Raw genomic sequence first — 18,899 nt, 5'->3', positions numbered from 1 at the left:
TAGTTTACCTCATGCTATGGCTTGCTGTTTGAACTCTGGAACCCAAAAGCAGAGCAGCTGAGTTGAGTTGCTCTCATCCATTAGTGCTGTTCCTTGTCCTGAACACATAAGCACAAAATATGTTACTTCTGCTGTGGATTTTCACTGAATATTTCTGTACGCTGTTGTTGTAGCTGGGGTCATCTGTGGACAAAAGAGAGGCTTGGTATATGTTTGAAGGGACCATTGCTGTTAGTGGGTTGGCTAAAACAGCTGGAAAAGGCAGAAAGAAGTTTTTGGCTTGGAATCCCTTTATTAGGTTCCAGCAAAGGGATGAAGGACCTTTTACCCCACAAGTTTTGTTCATGGTTCCAACTCTCTCATCCAATCTGAAAAGTATCTGACAACTGGCCTTTCAGCAGACAATTTCTCATATGCTTTTCATTAACCACCATGCTGTTCAAAGTTACCTCTGTGGATGCCCATGTAAACATAAAAGGAGAGTACACACCCAAGGACAGGATTCTTTTAAATTCTCAAGGAATATGCTTGGCATGTTTTTCCTTCAGCCTTCACCAACTCCTGGTCAACAGAGTTAAGGTAAATGAGCACAGTTCACTGCAGACAGGTGGATGAAGATCTGGCTTTTTTGCCTTTAAAAGGTGCGTTCCCTACAGTTCATTTGTTTCTGATATTGAAGGGGGTATGCTTTTACCAGTAAGTTATTTTGTGTCATAAAAGATTTAACTGGAAATTCACCAAACACAGGAGTAATGCAAAGTGCTCCAACTGACACTGCCAATTCGTAGAAGATGAGTGCCTGGTCCCCATTTTTTGCGCTGTTTTTGTCCTCTTAAGATGCTGGTTGAGACTGAATAATGTTTAGAAAACCAGTTGCTTTCCTCTGTGCTCACGGTCAAATGTCCTTATTTAAGTTCTTCCCGAATTTGTCACTCAGTTGCTGTATAAGTCTTGCCAGCTCACCAGTAGCCTGGGACTTCTCCTCCAGGAGTTCATATCGGAGACTAGAAATATCTTGCTTAATCTCTTTAAGTTCTCCTAAAGGGAGCAATACACTGTTGTTAGCAATATTAAAGGAATCACACCTATAATTTTATGACAGAAGAAATTATCTATTTACTTGAGCTAGGTCATGGGCATTTGTGGCACTTTCTATGATGTTACTGCTTTTATGCATTTAATATTTGGCTTACAGGAAATTACCTGTACTTGCAGTAGAGGGACCAACAACAACAACAACTGTGTATGGAAAATTCATCTTTCTTCTTGTTTGCTCTCCATGTATAGACCTTCGCCTACATGGGATGTTGGCAGAAGGATAGCAGGGAAAAGACATTACAAGGAATGTCTTTTCCATCTGCTTACAAATACTACAAGATACCAAGGCAGCGTATATCCTTATTCAGTTCCAGCAATGTCCTTATGGTGGGCATGGGCAGTACAGTCAATAACTACTTTACTTAGGCCCCAGGACAAGGCTAAGTATGGGTAATGCCCTGGGTTTTGCAAAGGAAGGACATGTAGTGCTATGAGGCAAAGCAGGACGCTGTACAGACAGACTCTATGGTCCTTGTTTTCTGCTAAGGAACATTTCAGAGCAGCAAGGTGGCTCTGAGTCAGCATCATTTTCCTACATGTGAGCCTGAGGCATGCTTCCTCTCCGCCAAGGGTGTTCTCTAAGCTCAATCCTTTTACTTGAGATATCAATAGCAGTAACATGCTCTAATTTGCGGCAATAATAAAAATCCACTTGCCTTCATTGACTTCATCATTTTCTCGGTCCACCTGAGCCTTCAGCACGTAGCGCTTAATCAGGCGTTTCATTATTTTCTGAAAAGAGAACAGAGACACTCAACATGAGTTTATCCACACCTCCTCAATTCTCGACTTACTCTGAAAAATTCAAGCACCTGACTTCTCTATGGATGAAGCCTGGCTTCAGAGGAGGCAAAGGGATTTTTATCATTGACTTCTCATTTATTTTCTACTCTATCTTGTGAACTTCGTATTGAAGTAGTTGATTGATTGCCATTCCGTAATAAGCCCACATTTTGTTTGTGGCATGCATCTGAGTGCAGAGTATGTCCCACAAACATAATGAAAACATAGATGATCCAACAGTAATTTAAGAAGTGGGACTCAAACCATTTCTTGAACAAGCTGCTGTTTAACGTATCTATAAAATAAACTTTACTGGAAGAAATAAGTTGTTAATGATGGTAACAAACTCACTCATGATGATGAATTGAATATCTAACCCAAAATTAAACAGAAATACTTGCTTTGGAACTTGGGGTTGAGGAGAGAGAACAGACTTAGGACAGAGAAAGAGAAAACAAAAATGGAGAATGAGACAATTTGGAGAGAAAAGGTGGATGTTATGGGACATACATATAGTAAAAACAGCATCATGTAGATTTATAAAATGGGGGATGACTTAGTAAGGAACAGCATATATGGTAACAGTAAGAGGTGATGATGGATGCGAGCTTGCAATGTGATATTTTTTCAAAAACACATTATTTATGTAGCAGGAAAGTAACTGTCATTTTCAGGCTGCCCAGTGGCTTACAGCAGAAGGCCTACATCATTGCCAGCTCTTTGCTACAGAAAAGATGCTCATCAGTGGGGGAAAAAAGCATTTGAACTGTGAGAAATGTAAAAAGTGCCGCTCTATCAGAGATAACGATCAGGAGTCCAAACTAATATGCCTAAATTTGCTTATTGGATGTTTATATCAGTTCTTGGGCATGCAATGCTTGATGGCCGTAGCTCAGTCTCAGGGGAGGAGCTAAGGCAGGACATGCTGTCTCGCTTGGGAGCAGCTTCTTAAAACAGGAAAATAGAAAAGCCTTATGATGTTTGGACTACTTCTAGAATGAGGTCAAAGGGCTCTCTTTGAGACAAAAGAGTGACACATTCAGTGAATAGTTCTGTGCCCTCAGGGCTTTCTGCATCCTCTGCAAACAGAGGAGAGCTCGATGAACATCCAAGAAAGGATATGCAAATGCCTTTTCTTGAGCAGATGGCCACTATTAAGGGAAAACCTCTCAGCGTGAGCTCACCTATTCGCAAAGCAATCACGTCTGCTTTGAACATCACTTAAAATCACTGCAAAGACTGTGAAACTCGAATTAAGGAATCGATACACTTGCTCTTTTTTTTTTTCTCCCCAGAAGCCAGCTATAACGGTAGGAAATGCACGTGCAATCAAAGAAGGATCCACTCATTAATATAAAGGTCATGTAGCCATGGAATGTGGGATTTAAAGACTCTGTCCTTGTCTCAAAGAGGCATCTGGCTAACCGGGTGGGTCAGTTAAGGCAACAGAGGTGAGGCACAGCGCACATACGGTGTGTTGAAGATGGCCAAGGTAGTAGAATCCAGAGGGAGGTAGGGTTGACACCTGGGAAAACATAAATGAAGTAATGTTTGGGGAAAGTAGGGAAATCCTAGATCCAAGATATATGATTTTTGTTGTTTGTTTGTTTCAGAACAGATGACAGGAAATTTAGAATAAAACAAGGAATTGACATAAACAATGAGTATCATTACTATCTGGAAAAATATGGTAACATCTATCTACTCCACTTCCAATGCAGCTGGTATTTTTGAAGGCCACTACTCAAATACAGTCCTCTATTAACTGCTGCACATGAAAGCCAAAAGCCTGAAGGTGCCCACCTGATCCATCGAGAACAGAATGCAGCCAGATTTGTCTACAGAAACTAAATTAAAAACATGGCCATCCCTAACATGAGGCTACTTAGTCACCTAGTAGATATTTCAGCCAGTACGTTTAGGAAAGTTATTCGTTTTTGCTCCATATTGCTTTTCTCCTTCTCTCCAGCACTGTTCCTTACAGCTTCAATAAATGGAATAGCTTCTCAGCAAAACAATCCTGTTTATTACAGGGAAGTGACAAATAAAGCTTCCAGACAGCATCGTGATAATGAAGGCCAAACTTGAAACAGTTTAAATACTATTGGTCTCAATCCCACGCGTTACCCATTGGGCAGTACAAGAGCTCCAGAGTGAGCCATCACATGTGCTCATCTCTTGCAGCTATTTTATCACACCAAACATCAAATAAAATACATTCCTGAGCTTCTAAAATTACCAACCAGTCCTTCTAATTTCCCTGACAAATCCTTTCCTGACTTTTATAGAGGAAGGTGCTGCTGACAGCATGACAGACTGCCAGTGTTGGGAGTGGAGACAAACACATGAACTTAACACAGCATTTTAGCAGTGCTCCATTCAAAGCCTCATCTGAAGAGGGTTTGATGAGGACATTCTTTTACTCAGACTAGTTTATCCCCACATCATGACAGCTGTTTATCCTATTTCTCAAGCTACTGCGGGCTTAGTTCTGCACATCTCTTGATATCCCTTGAGAGCACCATACTACAGCTACACAAAGTGCAGGTCTACTTCACCTGATAAGCCTCACTAAAGGAAACATGCAGAGAAGCTTCAAACATCTTCCCAGCTGCAGAAGAAAATTTGCTGTACAGACTATCAAAGTGTTTGTTCCTTTTTTTATATTCAGATAATGAAGATTACTGCACCTTTCTTGCATTATTTGACAATTTCTTCCTACAGCAACTGGCACTTTCTAAGATCATTTGAAGGCAAGTCCAGTAGGAGCAAAATCAAGTGAAAATAACAAGCATTTATGCCAGCCTTTCTTTGAAAACTCAACTTACTTTCACAGCTGTATTTGGCTTTCTCAACCCTAGAAATAAGGGCTTAATTTACCACAAACATTAGGAGATCTCATTTAGAAGTTATAGCAGCATCTTTCTGCTACCTGTGGGTCTGAACGTACAGGAAAATGTCAGAAATGCCAAAGTGCTGCTTTGAGGACAATCATCTCTCTTCCCTTCAATCTTGATGGTGTCACATCAGCTACCTGTGTTTTTGGACTGTACCACATTGCAGTGTAGGACAAGTTACTGACAGAGAAAGCACGTGCAAATGGCAATGGAAAGGCTGGAGGGGTGGCATGGTGTCGTGACAATGAAACGCCGCCAGCGCGAGACTAGGAGATTAAAGCTTGAATGACCGTCCTGCTATGAAGCTTAATACCCATGAGAGGAATTAATTAGCGTGGCCTATATTAACACCACGTCTATTACCATGGATGATACGCAGCATTTGCCTCTGAGCGCTGTGACCGCACTAAGCCACAGCTCAGCACATCACAGGATGGCACCAACTGGACCCAAGCAATACAGCCCAGCAGTGCAGTACACCAGCACACCTCTGCCCCGCTCTGTGATTACCTGGTATCTTGTGGGCTTGTTATAAGCATTCTTCACTGAAAAGTTTTCTGAATGCAGACTGCCAGACTGAAAACGAACTTTCTGTAACGATAAAACGTTGAGATGTATTAAGCCAGTGATAGCTTCTCTCATGCGAACGACCCCAAACTTAAGGGAGCTTTATAAATCCGGTAGGAAATGATTAAATGTGTGGGTGTAATAAAAGTCAGTGCATTCTGTTCTAAAAAGGTTCCAAAAGAAGGAAAAGAATTGAAAAACAAAAACTCCTGGGAAAAAGAAAGGATTTTAAGTTGTCAAGGCACAAACAGTACTCTCAGACCAGTTCTGGTTAAGGAGGTGCTAAGAAAAATGAAATGTATTCATCTTAGATTGGCGATTACCAATGGAGAGCACAGTTTTTAAAAAATAAATAGGTTTGTAGAGAACAAGTCAATGCAGCTATAAAAAATTCTGAGATGGAATTGATTTGCAGCAGTTCTTTGAAAACAGTAGTACAATTTGCTACTTTTTTATCTGAACCCTTTTTAAAAATAGAACAGTATTTATTTTTTTTTTTTATCAGATGACAACAAAGCTATTGCTTTTCCCAACTAGAATCTTCCAAAAGTCTTTTCAGAAGACCAACATTTATTACAGATTTATGTGACACTCATATCCACCTATGAACTTTTTGGTCCAAACGCTAAAGAAATAAAGAAGTACTCAAAGGAATTAATTACATATAGACTCAAAGGTGCTAATACACACACAGACTCTTACAACTGCATGCAAGTGTACAGGGAAGTCCCTATTTAAGGGCTTTTTATTCCCAACTGCCTCACTGATCTTGAGAAATAATTATATTATTAATCAGGATGCTGGTAATGGCTAGAAGACAGATGCTTGTTTTTGACAGGGAACACAACCCCAGTGCTACCAAAGCACATTTCTACTCCAGGTGGCCAAAGAAGAGATGGAAGAGGCAGGATCTGCCCATCAGTGCTACTCATTACTAGGCAGAAGTAAGAGAGGGGTTGCTAATTGCAGCTGTAGGCATTTAGGAAGTGTTATTAGTAACTGCTTGGAAACTTGTTCCCAAACCTGGAATGGCAGTAAATATGGTGGTTAACGTAATGGCACTAAAATTAATTGGGAAATCACTTAAAGGCAAGAGCATGTTTTGAAGAGGCATGAAAGCCTGCTGGGCAGATTAGGAGCCAGATAAGATGGGATATTATTTGTGCTTCTGCCCTTGCCCTTTGACGTTGTCTATTAGGCTATGGTAAACCCCATTATAGAAGTGCCTCCTTTTATAAGAGTTGCTCTGTCACAGGTGTACAAACAGTGCTCGGTACAATGAGGCTGCAAGTCTGGGAGGACCCTCTAGGTGCTGATATAAGACAAGTAACAACGCTGAGCAAGAGACTGCACTGTCCCTGATCAACCTGCAAACGATGCAACCCCACCAGAAGGTCCTTGCAGCCGTGGATCTATCACTCTACACAGAAGGCAAAAAGCAAAGATGCAACATACCCGTTGTTTGGAGTTCAGCATTCCCATCTCAAGATCATTTTCACAGTTTTTGGCCTTAGATTTGCAGAGTTTTATGAGGCACATTTTTATTCTCAGTATGAGATAATAAAATGATTTAGGGCTTGGCACTAGATTAAAGGGAGCAGGTAAAGTCCTTCCTTCATCAAAGTAGGACAGCCAGAGCTTGGCACGTGCAAACTTCCACTCCACATCTGCATCCTCCTTGGAAAGGGAAGAGAAAATAACACCCAAATGCATAATTAGCACAAAGAAAGGAATTCAGCTATCATGAGAACAAATATAAAGGCAGGATTTAACAAGAATCAGCTAAAAGAACACCTAAAAGTAATGTTATCTTCTTAGGTTTCTCTGTCATCTCAAAAAAAAAGGAAAAAAGAAACAAAGAAATGAATGAACAGAGAGTGCAAATCCTCCAAATACCAGACTGAATGTCACCTATTTCTGCTTGACAGAAAAATTTTACAAACTGCTTATTAAGAAGAAGTTGGGAACAGGGGAACCGTTTTTGCCTTCTAAGCCAGGCAAATGCCATGAGCCAGAAAGGTCAGCATAAGATGGGATACAAATAAGTTCACATTTCTCTCCAGCAAAGGCTGCAGAAACGCAGCACAGTGTCACAAAGAGGCATTTTGGAGGAGAGGTGGGAGCACAGAAGGCTGGAGCAGAGCTGTGCTGCAACGAGGGAGATAATGAAGAGCAAATCGTTTCAGAGTGGCATTTTTTGCCCCGTTTCTTTGTCTCATTTGAACATGGGAGCACAGCTGCAGCCAGCTTTAGAGCAGTGGCCAGTAACTAGGTTTGTTGAAGGTGTTTTGCACAATAGTGTGGTTCCTTTAAGTCAAACATTACTTTTTTCATTAGACAGCAAAGGGCTTGTCTTTCAGTAACAACCCAGTGCTGGTGCTTTGCTGGTAAGTTATCTGTATTAAAACATAGACATAGTCATGGAAAGGAGAAGTTACAAATACAACGATTCCCTCTGATTAACTGCAGTGCTAATTGCCAGGTAACTGTTATCACTGCACTGGCCAGGAATCACCCATAGAGGAGGCTAGATCACTGATTTCTTCTATCATCAGATTACTTCCTGGTCAATCCTGATTGCGTTCACCACGATAATATTCCCAGATCAATGCACCTTATTTCTCCTACCATTCACCACCTGCCACTTAAGCAGCTGTAGGAAAAAAAAAACAACCCAACTCACTGCCTGTGAATCTCCTTTATGAAGCATCAGGATGGGCCAGGGTCACTTCCAAACTCAAGGACAAGCTAGCACACCCTTTAAGGATCTGCTTGGCATTTACAGAGGATGATGGTCAGATCCATCCATCAGGCAAAGAAACAGAGGGATACAGCTGCTATACAGCTGTTGTCTTGCAGTTTATATGGAGGGCAGCAGCACAGATAGAAACACGGTCTGCTGGTTCCTTATACTCACGTACATCCATGTTCTGCTGAAATCAGTAACCTCTGATTAATTCCTACCTCGAAAACCATGTCAAAAACTAGCATACCTGACTACTACAACTACAACTACTACTACCTGACTAATACAACTGAGCTTAATTCTGTTGCAGCTACAGTGATACTTCTGCCAACAGAGCAACATTCACCGCTGTTGCTCAGCCTTCTCATTGTTTGGGGTCGAACCTCACAAAAGCCTAAAGCTGAATTATGGTAGAAATAATTTGTTAACAGTTTTAAGGCTGTTCTGCTAAATAGCTAAGGAGCTAATGATGGAAGTGTTTCTGGCTGGCAGAAGGATTTTTTTTTTCCTTCCATAAATAGAAAGTGGTCAGGAAGCATTAATACTTGAGGGATAAACAGAAGAAAACCAGAAGTAGATGAAAAGAGATGTTCAATGGAAAGCACGAGAATACTATTTTGTAAACTGGCTAACAGAAAAGCATTTTCCCATTGACTGCAATGGAATTTAATTCCTAAGTAATTACCATCCTCTGTCATTATGGACATTGCTGTTGTCAGATAAACAGAAAGGACTTTCTATTTAGTCAGTAGGATGACTTTGTCTTTCCTTAATCTCTCTGTTGCTGAGGATTTAGAGGAATTAGTGTGAGATTTACTAGATTTCTCCCAGGTCTCTGGATGGAATAGCTCACATTTGTTTCTCTTGCTGATAGTTATAAATATTCTTTAACAAAGTTCTGAAAAGTTCCAGGCAGCCAAGAAGGATGTTCAAGGCTTTTCCAGGTAACTGTTCATCATGGAATATTGAATATAGAGCAGAAAACTAACATAGGCCACCTATTGAGACATTTATTGATATTTCTCTTCTGCAAACTCACAAGAAAATCTCTACTTACTACAATAAACTAGAAATGCATGAAGAATCTGATACTCCTTCAGAAGCAGATCTCGTTTCAGTAGAAACTGCTTCATCTTAAGGTTTGGGGGTTGGAACTCAGGGACCTTTAAGATCCTTTCCAAACCAAGCCATTCTATGATTCAAAGTGATTAGAAAACTTCGGGAAAATACCTTCTGCACACAAGAAAGCTTCCAGAGCAGAGTGCACATGTAAGGTCCCTCTGACATTTAGACTCAGTTGCAGCACACGTGAGATAGAGCTCTGTTTGCACTACAGTACATGGAGGAATCAGACATTACAGTCAGAAAATAATTTCAGCTGTGGCCTTTTGCAGTGTCAGGTTCTGAGGGAAGATTAGAGCGAATAATTAATACAAATCCAGCCACAGAAACTTGACATTTAGCAAATCGGAAGAAAGAGGTGAATCAGCATTAACACTGTCCAAATATTAATCCTTTCTTTTTCTTCTTTTATGTTAGCAGGGAGTTGTTTTTGTCCAAAGCACCCAGCAAACCCAGCCTGCTTCTACCAGTGCTACTGAACAAAGTTGGGTAAACCCTGTAAACACCTTTCTGCAAATTCATGTTCTGTGATGGTTGTATTCATATCCTTTATATGCTGGTGGTGGGGGTTTTTGTTTGTTTGTTTGATGGTTTTTTTTTGTTTGTTTGTTTTTGTTTTTGTTTTTGCTCATGCCATTATGATTTGTGGGCCCAGGGGTGCCTCAACATAAAACAAAAAATATATACCAAGATTTCATACCTGGTAATTGGAAAATAAGGAATTTTTATATGTGTATCTATGAGCTGCAGCCCTAAATGGGCCTGCATGTTTAGCCAGTAGAAAATAGGGAAAGAAACAGGTGAAATATTGCTTGATTTGTCATAAGGAAATAACATAGCTAAGGTGGATAAATTACTGCAACCAATGTAGGCAGTAAAAACTACTACAAGCTGCTTTCATTAAATACACGCAAAGGAAATCGAGATTGCTCACAGATGGTCATTAAAGACAAGGAAGTTGAAGTTTTTATAGAAATGATTCACTGTTAATTATTAATTCAGCCCTAGTTTGGAACTGATATGGCCTTGACTCTCTGTAAGAATTGTATTTCAATAGTGCTCCAATTTTGCATACGGAATAAACAACAACTTCCTTGTTCTTTTAACATTTTCATTATTGATAATAGTTATGCATACTGTGTTCATAACCCAGTTTCTTATCTTACCTCAATTTCCTGATAAGAGTTGTTTATCATGGCTATTAGCATATTAAGCAGCACCACCACCATGGTCACGTTGTATACTCCATAGAGTACATATCCAATATTCTCAATGAATTTATGATCGTACTTCAGCACCACGGATATCACTTCAGATAAGCCAAATATTGACCAGAATAAGGTTTTAAAACTTTCTTCTACCCTAAAAAGAAAGAAAATGGTCGCTTTACAGAGTTGGTAGCAAATCAGCCAGAATAAATGCTTAATAATAAAAGTGGCAACCCACCAATACAAATATGATGCCTTGGCACAGTAATTACAAGCAGTTATCCATCACCCTGGGAGATGCCAGATTAAATGTCCTGATCTAATAAAGAAATAATACTTCTATGAATATTATAAAGTGGCAGCGACCCCTTATGAGCTCCATCTGCTCTTCTCAGGTGTGTTATTTGTCATTTGGCTTTTCTGTCCCTATTAAGGACTCCTCTATGGGCCACTTGCAGTTTGGAACCTTTCGTAAGGGACTCAGAAGTTCTTACTTCACCACCTATTCCTCATCTGGAGAAGACAAGCAGAGATTACCTGGGAGAAGGAAGAGGGAACTTATCTTGACTGCCTTATAAGGGATTTCCAGGGCAGAAGAAAAGCATCATTTTCTGCACAAAAGGAATCTGTGAGAAGTTCTGACTTGTGGCATGAGTGTAACCAGTGCACCATGCAAATAAAGTCATCCTATGGTCTGATTTTCTTCCTATCCTGCTTTGGGACCACACACAATTCAGGCATTCAGACTTGTAAAAAATAAAAAATAATAACTTAAGTTCCTAAACAATTTGAAATTAAGGAGTAATAGAAGATACTACAGGAGCATTTAAATTTGATTACTACATTTACTTGCAGGTAGAAAGGAATCAGAGGAAAATAAAACGCTGAAAAGAAAAAGGAGAATAAGGTAATGACAAAGAAATTGAAAAAATGCAAGTGAACTAGTGGATCAAAAACAGAGCTTAATTCAGAGGAGTCAAAGCTGCACCAGGCAGAAAGAAAGCAGCCCCAGACAGAAATGAAGGAAGGAGGAGGACGAGGAAGAACGTTGGTATGTTTTGTAAGAACTTTGCTTAGTTTTCAAGTTGAAAGAAAATAATGCCTTTACTCGCATCCCAGGAGGTAAATGCCCTCTAAGAAAACAAAGCCATTAATTATTTTCTGGATCTTTTAATTATTTTTATTAGGGTGACTAATCCAGCAAGATCTGTTTGTGAAAACAGATTATAGACACAAACTAGAACATGACCTAGGGAAGCCACAGCAAACTGGCTCTTATCTCCCATCACAACTCCTGGCATCCCCTCCTCCATTTGCACATCATAGTAAGACTGCTGTAAATATTCAGGATCATTCTCATCCAGCATAACCGCACTGACTTGTGGGAGATGATCCTGAGCGGTGTTCCAAATAGGTGTCACACAACATCAGTTGAAATGTGGCTTTCTATTCAGTCTTCATTTTACTCAGATAAATTATTGTTTGTGCCTCCTTGCTGTTTTGCAATGAGGCTGGGATATTACGCAGACATTTACCTGTAGGACGAGCTATGACTGCTGCAAAAAAGCACCACTTCTTTTCTACTTGGAGGGTATTTCCTCTCCTCACTCTGCTCTCATCTCCTCCCATCACACGCAGCAAAGGACAGCTGACATTAATATGTCAGATATCCTTCACTTTTATGTTAGAAATCTGCTTAGCTCCTATTCTATTAGACATTGTATTTCTAGTTAAAGAACTTGTACAACACCAAAAACCACTGGCTTTGAAACCTGTCATCAGTCACTTATCAAGCTAATAAAAACCGTAACCACCAGCCTGGATCCCAGCTGCACCCTGCTATTAACCTCCCTTTTTTAATTTGGAAAGGTTCCCTTAGTTTTCCACCCTGCCGGTGGTTTTTAATACAACATGTCAATTCCGCTCCTTTTCTGCAGTTTAAGCATTAACCTTTGTTCTGGAGAGGTGTCAGGTTCTCCTTGAAAAGTAAATTACTGGCTGGCCCTGGCCACCCCGAGAAGCTGAGGGCTCCAGCACAGCCATTCGTGCTCCTCTGCAAATGTCTAAAGTCCTTAATCCTAGCATCAAGTGGAAGAAGAATGGGTATGGGAGCAAGAGGGTGGCAGGAGAATTGGCATCCCAACACAACGCTCAACAATGCCTACAGACAGACACAGCACTCTCACTTGTTGAGGAAATGATTCTGAAGGGACCTGGTCCCTTCAGATCATCCCCACCTTCTGATGAGGCTGCATCAGAGAAACACAGAATGGCTTACGTTGGTGGAGACCTTAAAGATCCAAGCCCCCAGCCATGGGCAGGGTTGCCAACTAACAGCTCTCCAGCCTGGGGAATGGGGAATCCACAGCTTTTCTGGGCAGCCTGTACCAAACTTGGATGGTTCCTCCCCTCTCACTACTCCCAATTTGCAAAAGATTTGGCACAGGTCACAGGGAACATATTCTTTTCTTTTTGAAAGTGTCTCACTAAAACACAAGATGAGGACAGCTGGAGCAAACTTTTTGAAATTTCCAAGATGTTGATGTGTCTCGTCAGCATCAACTATGCTGTTTGCCCCCTCCTGCAAAGACACAGAGTGCTTTATCCTTCCCAAAGGTAAACAAATGAGGGAAGAGATCAAGAGTCCTGTCCATCTTAACCACTCCGGAGAGCAGGGGGAGCTGGCAGGGACAAATTGAGTGGTGCTGCTTGCTGGCATGGGTATGCTGTGCTCTCCTCACTGCAGAAGGGCCAGCAATTGTAGCGGGAGCAGAAAGAATTTTGCTTCAATAGGCAGTCTTGATGAAGTTAAACAAAGATTTTGCATTAAGGAAGAAAACAGACCACAGGCAATCATCTAGTTTCAGATTTTCCTTGCTTCTCTAAGCAGCTGTGTGCTGTTCATCAAAAAAGATCACAGCGAGGACATGATTTCATGTCAGTCTTGTATCCTCCCCTTTAAGAAAGCTTAAGGCATCCTTTCAGACTGAGTTATTTCCTTAAATTGATTGGTAGAAAGCTTTAACATTGCCAGAAAAGCAATGCAGTCAATATAATCCACAAAAATATCATATTTTGACAGAGCAAAATAAGAAGAAAAAAGCCTCCAAGCCTTTAAGTAACATTGGCACTGAGCAGTGAGTCACAGTTCCCCTTGGGGAGAAGCAGACAGAAACCCTCATGCTGCAGCCTTCAGCCTGATTTGCGATGCAAAAAGCAAGACGAACACAATCAGTCTTGCCTCCATTTCAATTTTGTTTGCATAGCATGTTCATAATTACAGGCTGCTTGGAGAGCTGTGTTCTGTACACAGCATACAATAAACACATAAACAGTGCTGGGGTCGGCCGCAAGAGTCCTGAAAGCTGTCAACTTTTCAGCACTGAAGAACTGAAAAAGAAAAATTTGGAAGTATACCACAGTTAGCTAAATAATCCCAGTGTTCAACATGGTGAGGAAAAGCACGCTGCATTTTCATTTCCTTTGCATCAAGAGCATTAAAATTGAAAAACTGACAGAAACTGCATGATAACATGGTTCAGAGGCCACCGGGGTGCTGTGTGCCTGCTCTGCAGAAAGCAAAATGAAGGGGATTCCAAAAGTGCAAGCTACACCAGCATTCATGGATTATTATTAGATGTAAGCATTCAAATCCCTCTCAGTGATACCTGGACAAATATTCATTTTTTTTTCTCTTCCTACACACTGTCCTGGGGAGCTGTGGTTGTTTGAAATCCAATGTTATTTCCGTGAGCAGCTCCTTGTCTGTGAGGGTATCACTGGGGATATCCACTGCGATGTTCAGAGGGAGCTGTCAATTCAGTGCCCTTTGGAACCGGCCAGTCTGATTAACGTGCAAATCCAGCAGGTTTTTTCTTCTGTCACAATTAGCCAAGTGATATCCAACTCAGGTTCCATAGTAAAACAGCCATCGTTTTGAGCAGGAAATTTAATTTCTGTAAAATTTCACGCATTGGAATTTGCGACGTCTGCTATGAGGTGCATTCAGAGAAGTCAGTGAAATCACAAAATGCTTACGAGTTCAGCAAAGTGAGCATTTCTCTTCGCCTGGGCAAATTCTGACAACACATTGAGACTTCCCCCCTTGTCACAAATAAGTGAATGGCAGCAGGAAAGCACCATGCTCAGGATGGTTCACAGGCTGCTCAAGAAAAGCAAACAGGGAAATGTCGTGAGGGTTAGCCCCTTTGCCAATGTACCATTCCTAGCTTGCCAAAACTGTGTGGGACTGCAGGTTTCTGGTTTGTTGAATAAGACATCTGAGAAGGATTTTGAGGATGAATGTTAATTTACACTCTTTGTTTTGTGCGATGAAGGGCTCATTTTCACTCATCATCCTTTAACGCTTCTGCATGTTTATATAATCAGAGGAAAATCAGGCTTATTTTAAGTCTTTTCCAAACTATTAAAAGGAAAATTCATTTTCATGGAAAATTTGCTTTGTAACTCCATGAAGTCCCTCCAGGATCAGTGATCACAAGGCTGACATTAAGGAGGACAAGCAGTGCCTTTTGACAGGACTCTTCTCAGCTCAGACAGTCCTCAGGCATTCAAGCAATCTTTCCTCTGGTGAGCAGTCACCATTCCAGGCAATGTTTGCTCATTATTTCCATCAAAAGACCCAGAGATCCACTTGTGCTGTGTGTGTTAATTGGACAGTTATCACTTTTGCATCAGAGACTGGAATCTGTAACGGGTGCTCTGACAACGTGCCTGGGGGACACCACAACTGCTGCAGTCAGGGACAGCATCGACTCAACTTCACATTAACTCTTGTGCTTCAAGGACATCTTCTCTTCCAACAGGAACCAAGTCACATCCCACACTCAATTTTCTTCTCTCTTACTACCAAGCACAGATAAATGTAATTGCATCTGCCCTCATAAATCCTTCCATTAGTGTGTGTCCTGAGTTACAGAAAGGTTCAGAAGGCACATTTGGTTCAATCAGAAAATTTAAACGTTGTGGGACAAAGTATGTGCTGCACAAGAGAGCAGTGTAGTAAGACTGGCTCCTGCCTTTGGAAGGACACAGCCACTCATAGAGCAGAAATGATGCCAATAAGGTCATTTCTCTTAGGGGAGCTACGAGCTGAGGCTAGCTGTATGATACATTAGAGAAATGACACATCCAACGCCAGCTGCTGTCTGCTCCTCATCTCAGGCTTTACAAGTGTGGTGAGACTGCCTTGATGTCAGATCACAGCAGGGGGAAAGCATCACACCAAGCTTTCTTCTTCCCTCACAGGTGGGTGTGTGGAATGGAAAGCCCCCACTGTGGGAAGCCCAGCAAGAAGTAGGGAGGGAGCAGCTAAGAGGAAGGGAGTTTAGGTTTGGTGGAATCACAGGAAGAATAGAGAACACAAAGGTACGCTGCAGAGATGGACTTTTGTTTGCATATGGAATCACCCACTGTGCAGACACCTCTCTGCTTTTAGCCAAGCACCCTCCTAACAGCTGAAGAATTTTCAGCAGCATCCCAGCTACCTGGACAGAGTTAGCAGCAGCAATAAACCAGAATGAACAGAGCCCTACAAGAGCAGCCCTTTTTTCCTTAAGTACTCACGTTGTGAATGCAGGGTTGTATTTTGCACCAAGGTAGTAAGAGTAAAGGTTGAACATTCCAATCATGAAGGCCAGGAACACCATGATGAAGATGACCATGAACTTGAAGATATCCTTCACAGTCCTTCCCAAAGAGATCTGCAGGGGCCCAAAGCTTTCGTTGGCTGGAAGAATGTAAGCAATGCGGGAGAAGCTGAGTACCACAGCTATTGCATACAGTCCTTCTGAAATGATCTGAGGATCCGAGGGAAGCCACTTGTTCCTGGCTAAAACAATACATGGACATTAGACATTAGTAATGAAAAGTGGCAGGTGGATGTTATGATGATAAATGATTCCTTTTTAGGGCTTCATCTTGATTCTGGCCAGGAGTTAAGGGAAAAAAAGGGCTTGGAACAACTGGTCACTGAAGTCTTCAGCATTCTTTACAAGGATGGGCAAGAAATAGTTTCATTTTTGACATGGAAATGATGAGAAATGAGCGAGTCACTGAGATTTACCAGTCACACAACAGATAAAAGACTTTAAAAAAAAGTTTGGGAGTTTTGATTTCCTATTGCAGCATCAACTGTGCTGTCCTTTTTCCAGCTGATGCCCCTGAGACTGAAAACCAAAATCACAACAGAGCAGATATAACTGGCTATAACTCCAGCTGGATACATGGCACTATGTCAATACATGGAAGAGAAACAATAGGGAGGCTGAGATCTCTCTCCGTAACTTTAGACAAGGAAGCTTGAATTTGTTCAGATAAAGCAGGTACAGTCACTAAACGTATCATTGTTGTGTTATCTTTAAATTGAGACCAACTTTGGCAACATAGCCACTCTAATATTTCTACTTTAAAAAATATCTTTTTTATATCAGTTATGCATTGTTTGTTTACTAAAAATTGATCATTTATGTTAATGTAGCTTGTAAGTGTCACTGCATCAGTGAGCTTCTTGATGCAAGTATTGACTCAGAGCCAAAACAAGTGACATCTCTAAGGACACAGCAGTAAACTTCAGCATTATTTCCAGTAATTTGTACCAAGGAAAAGCAGCAGATGAAAGAATTCACAGGATCTGCTTGTGACATTCTGTTCTGGACCCTGTACACTTCTATATCATGAATTCACTTTATGTGGGTCACCAGCAAACCAGGGAGAGCAAAACCACAGCATGAGTTCCTCTTTCTTGTTGGAGCAGCGGGAGGGAAGCTTATCTTCAGAGAGGCAAGCAGGAGGCTGAGCATGTCCATGGCTGTGGTCTCAGGGCACGTGTCCCTGGTGCCACATGGTGTAAGTCTACTGTGAATGAAGACTGCCAGCCCAGATCTGCCCCTCTGGTCCAAGCTCATTTCTAGAACATTGCCTTGCAAGCCTAGTGAGCAAAGGGTGCTCCACTGTGCTCACACCCACAGACCTTGCAGCCTTCCATAAGCAAAGTCCCCATAGATTTTATCTAAGGTTATATCTCAAGCTTACAGAGGCACACAACAAGTCCAGCCACTATATGGGAGTGTAAAGCTCTGTTTGTGAATATCAAAGAAAAAACATCAGAAATAATGTTAACCAAAGCTATGCTATTGCTTGCACTTCCAAACGTTAGCATTTATAAGCCACATAGGATCTCAGAAATAAAGGTGTTCTCTTGGAGATGGAGCAGTGTATGGGTGTGATTTCTATTTGTACGTCTATTACACAGGCACTGGATGTAACAGATGCACAGCACACCACCAGTTAAAAACGCAGCTCCAGATCTCACACTGGTTCACATGTCCCTCCTCTTGCATTTGAAAAATGAAGTGGGTTCATCATCTACAATTTAAATTATATCCTCCCAGGTCCCAGTAATTTGTTGCTCAAGCTATTTTTCAGGAAGTGATTGAGCTAAGCCTCAGAGCAAAATCAGAGACTCGACGAGGGTCAGATCTCAGTTCTTTTTGGCTGCTTATGAAAATGGCTGGAATGGGTAAATCTCAGAAGGATGATTTTAATTTGAAAATAACTTTCATAAATATCACAAAAAGGAAGGTACTTTCAGCACTAGCATACAACAGCTTGAAAGAATAAGAAGCATTAGATAGCCAAAAGCATCTTACCGTAAGTAAAGTAAGCAACTTCAGGGGGAAGGGTGACGTTACTGAGGTCATCATCTTGAACGTACTGATCGACGTACTGTTGTGCTTCGGTCGCTTTGAGGAAAGCCATGAACCTGGCAGTGAACGACGCCACAAAGATGGACAGCATCCCAAAGTCCAGAAGGTTCCAGAGATGTACCACGTACTCTCGTGGGCCCTCTTCCCAGATCTCCTTACACTCTGACCATATCATGCCTACAGAGAGGCCACAGCATATTTAACCAGCAGACAAAGGCACTTTTTGCATTCAGACAGACCCATTCCCCAGCTACCAGTGGCTTCTAAGGTTGAAGCAAGTAACTCTTCAGTTAAACTGACTTCCTCAAGAGAACACTTAATGTCAGCTTTCCTTTAAAATGATTACATGTTTAAGCTGGTATACTCCTTTGCACAAACAACGCTAACATCTCAAAATTTCACCAGATTAATCACTGATAGAACAGATTTCTGCTGACATCTGTGAAAGCACAGTTCACAAATACTGAGGATGTTATAAAATCCTACAGCTGATCTACTTGTGGAAAAAAAAAAAAAAAAGGCACATTTCCTTTCTTCAAAATCTTCTTGCTAAGCTTGGCTGACTACTTACTCTGCTGGGGTTTTTCTCCTCCTTTAATGCAGAGCTTGGGAGCATTTTAAGAATGGAAATAGCTTTGTGAAAGGAAATCTGACCTAGCAGTAAACGTAGTCTGATCAGAGAAAAAGAAAAACAAGTTTCGTCCTTGCATCGCCCTTTTCATTAAGTTTTATATACCAAATAATGAATTTC

General features: G+C 41.2%; 1 protein-coding gene across 1 annotated transcript in view; it reads right to left on the bottom strand.

Annotated features, from left to right (window-relative positions):
* Window positions 1–389: 389 nt before the first annotated feature.
* Window positions 390–18,899, bottom strand: part of TRPC7 (transient receptor potential cation channel subfamily C member 7) — a 62,040-nt gene continuing 43,530 nt past the window's right edge. Inside the window, exons 6-13 of the mRNA XM_042826653.1 lie at window positions 18,092–18,325; window positions 16,008–16,272; window positions 10,380–10,575; window positions 6,801–7,022; window positions 5,289–5,369; window positions 3,353–3,406; window positions 1,755–1,830; window positions 390–1,038 (exon numbers count right to left, since the gene is read on the bottom strand). Of these exons, the coding sequence (XP_042682587.1) occupies window positions 896–1,038; window positions 1,755–1,830; window positions 3,353–3,406; window positions 5,289–5,369; window positions 6,801–7,022; window positions 10,380–10,575; window positions 16,008–16,272; window positions 18,092–18,325 (1,271 nt within the window). The 3' untranslated portion in view covers window positions 390–895. The remainder of the gene's footprint in view (window positions 1,039–1,754; window positions 1,831–3,352; window positions 3,407–5,288; window positions 5,370–6,800; window positions 7,023–10,379; window positions 10,576–16,007; window positions 16,273–18,091; window positions 18,326–18,899) is intronic.

The sequence above is a fragment of the Centrocercus urophasianus genome, unplaced genomic scaffold (assembly GCF_019232065.1).
Source record: "Centrocercus urophasianus isolate 14NV4802_14NV808 unplaced genomic scaffold, USGS_Curo_1.0 seq_26, whole genome shotgun sequence".
NCBI classification, from domain to species: Eukaryota; Metazoa; Chordata; class Aves; order Galliformes; family Phasianidae; genus Centrocercus; species Centrocercus urophasianus.
Note: the sequence above shows the minus strand (reverse complement) of the source record. Positions and strands in the feature narration are given on the sequence as shown.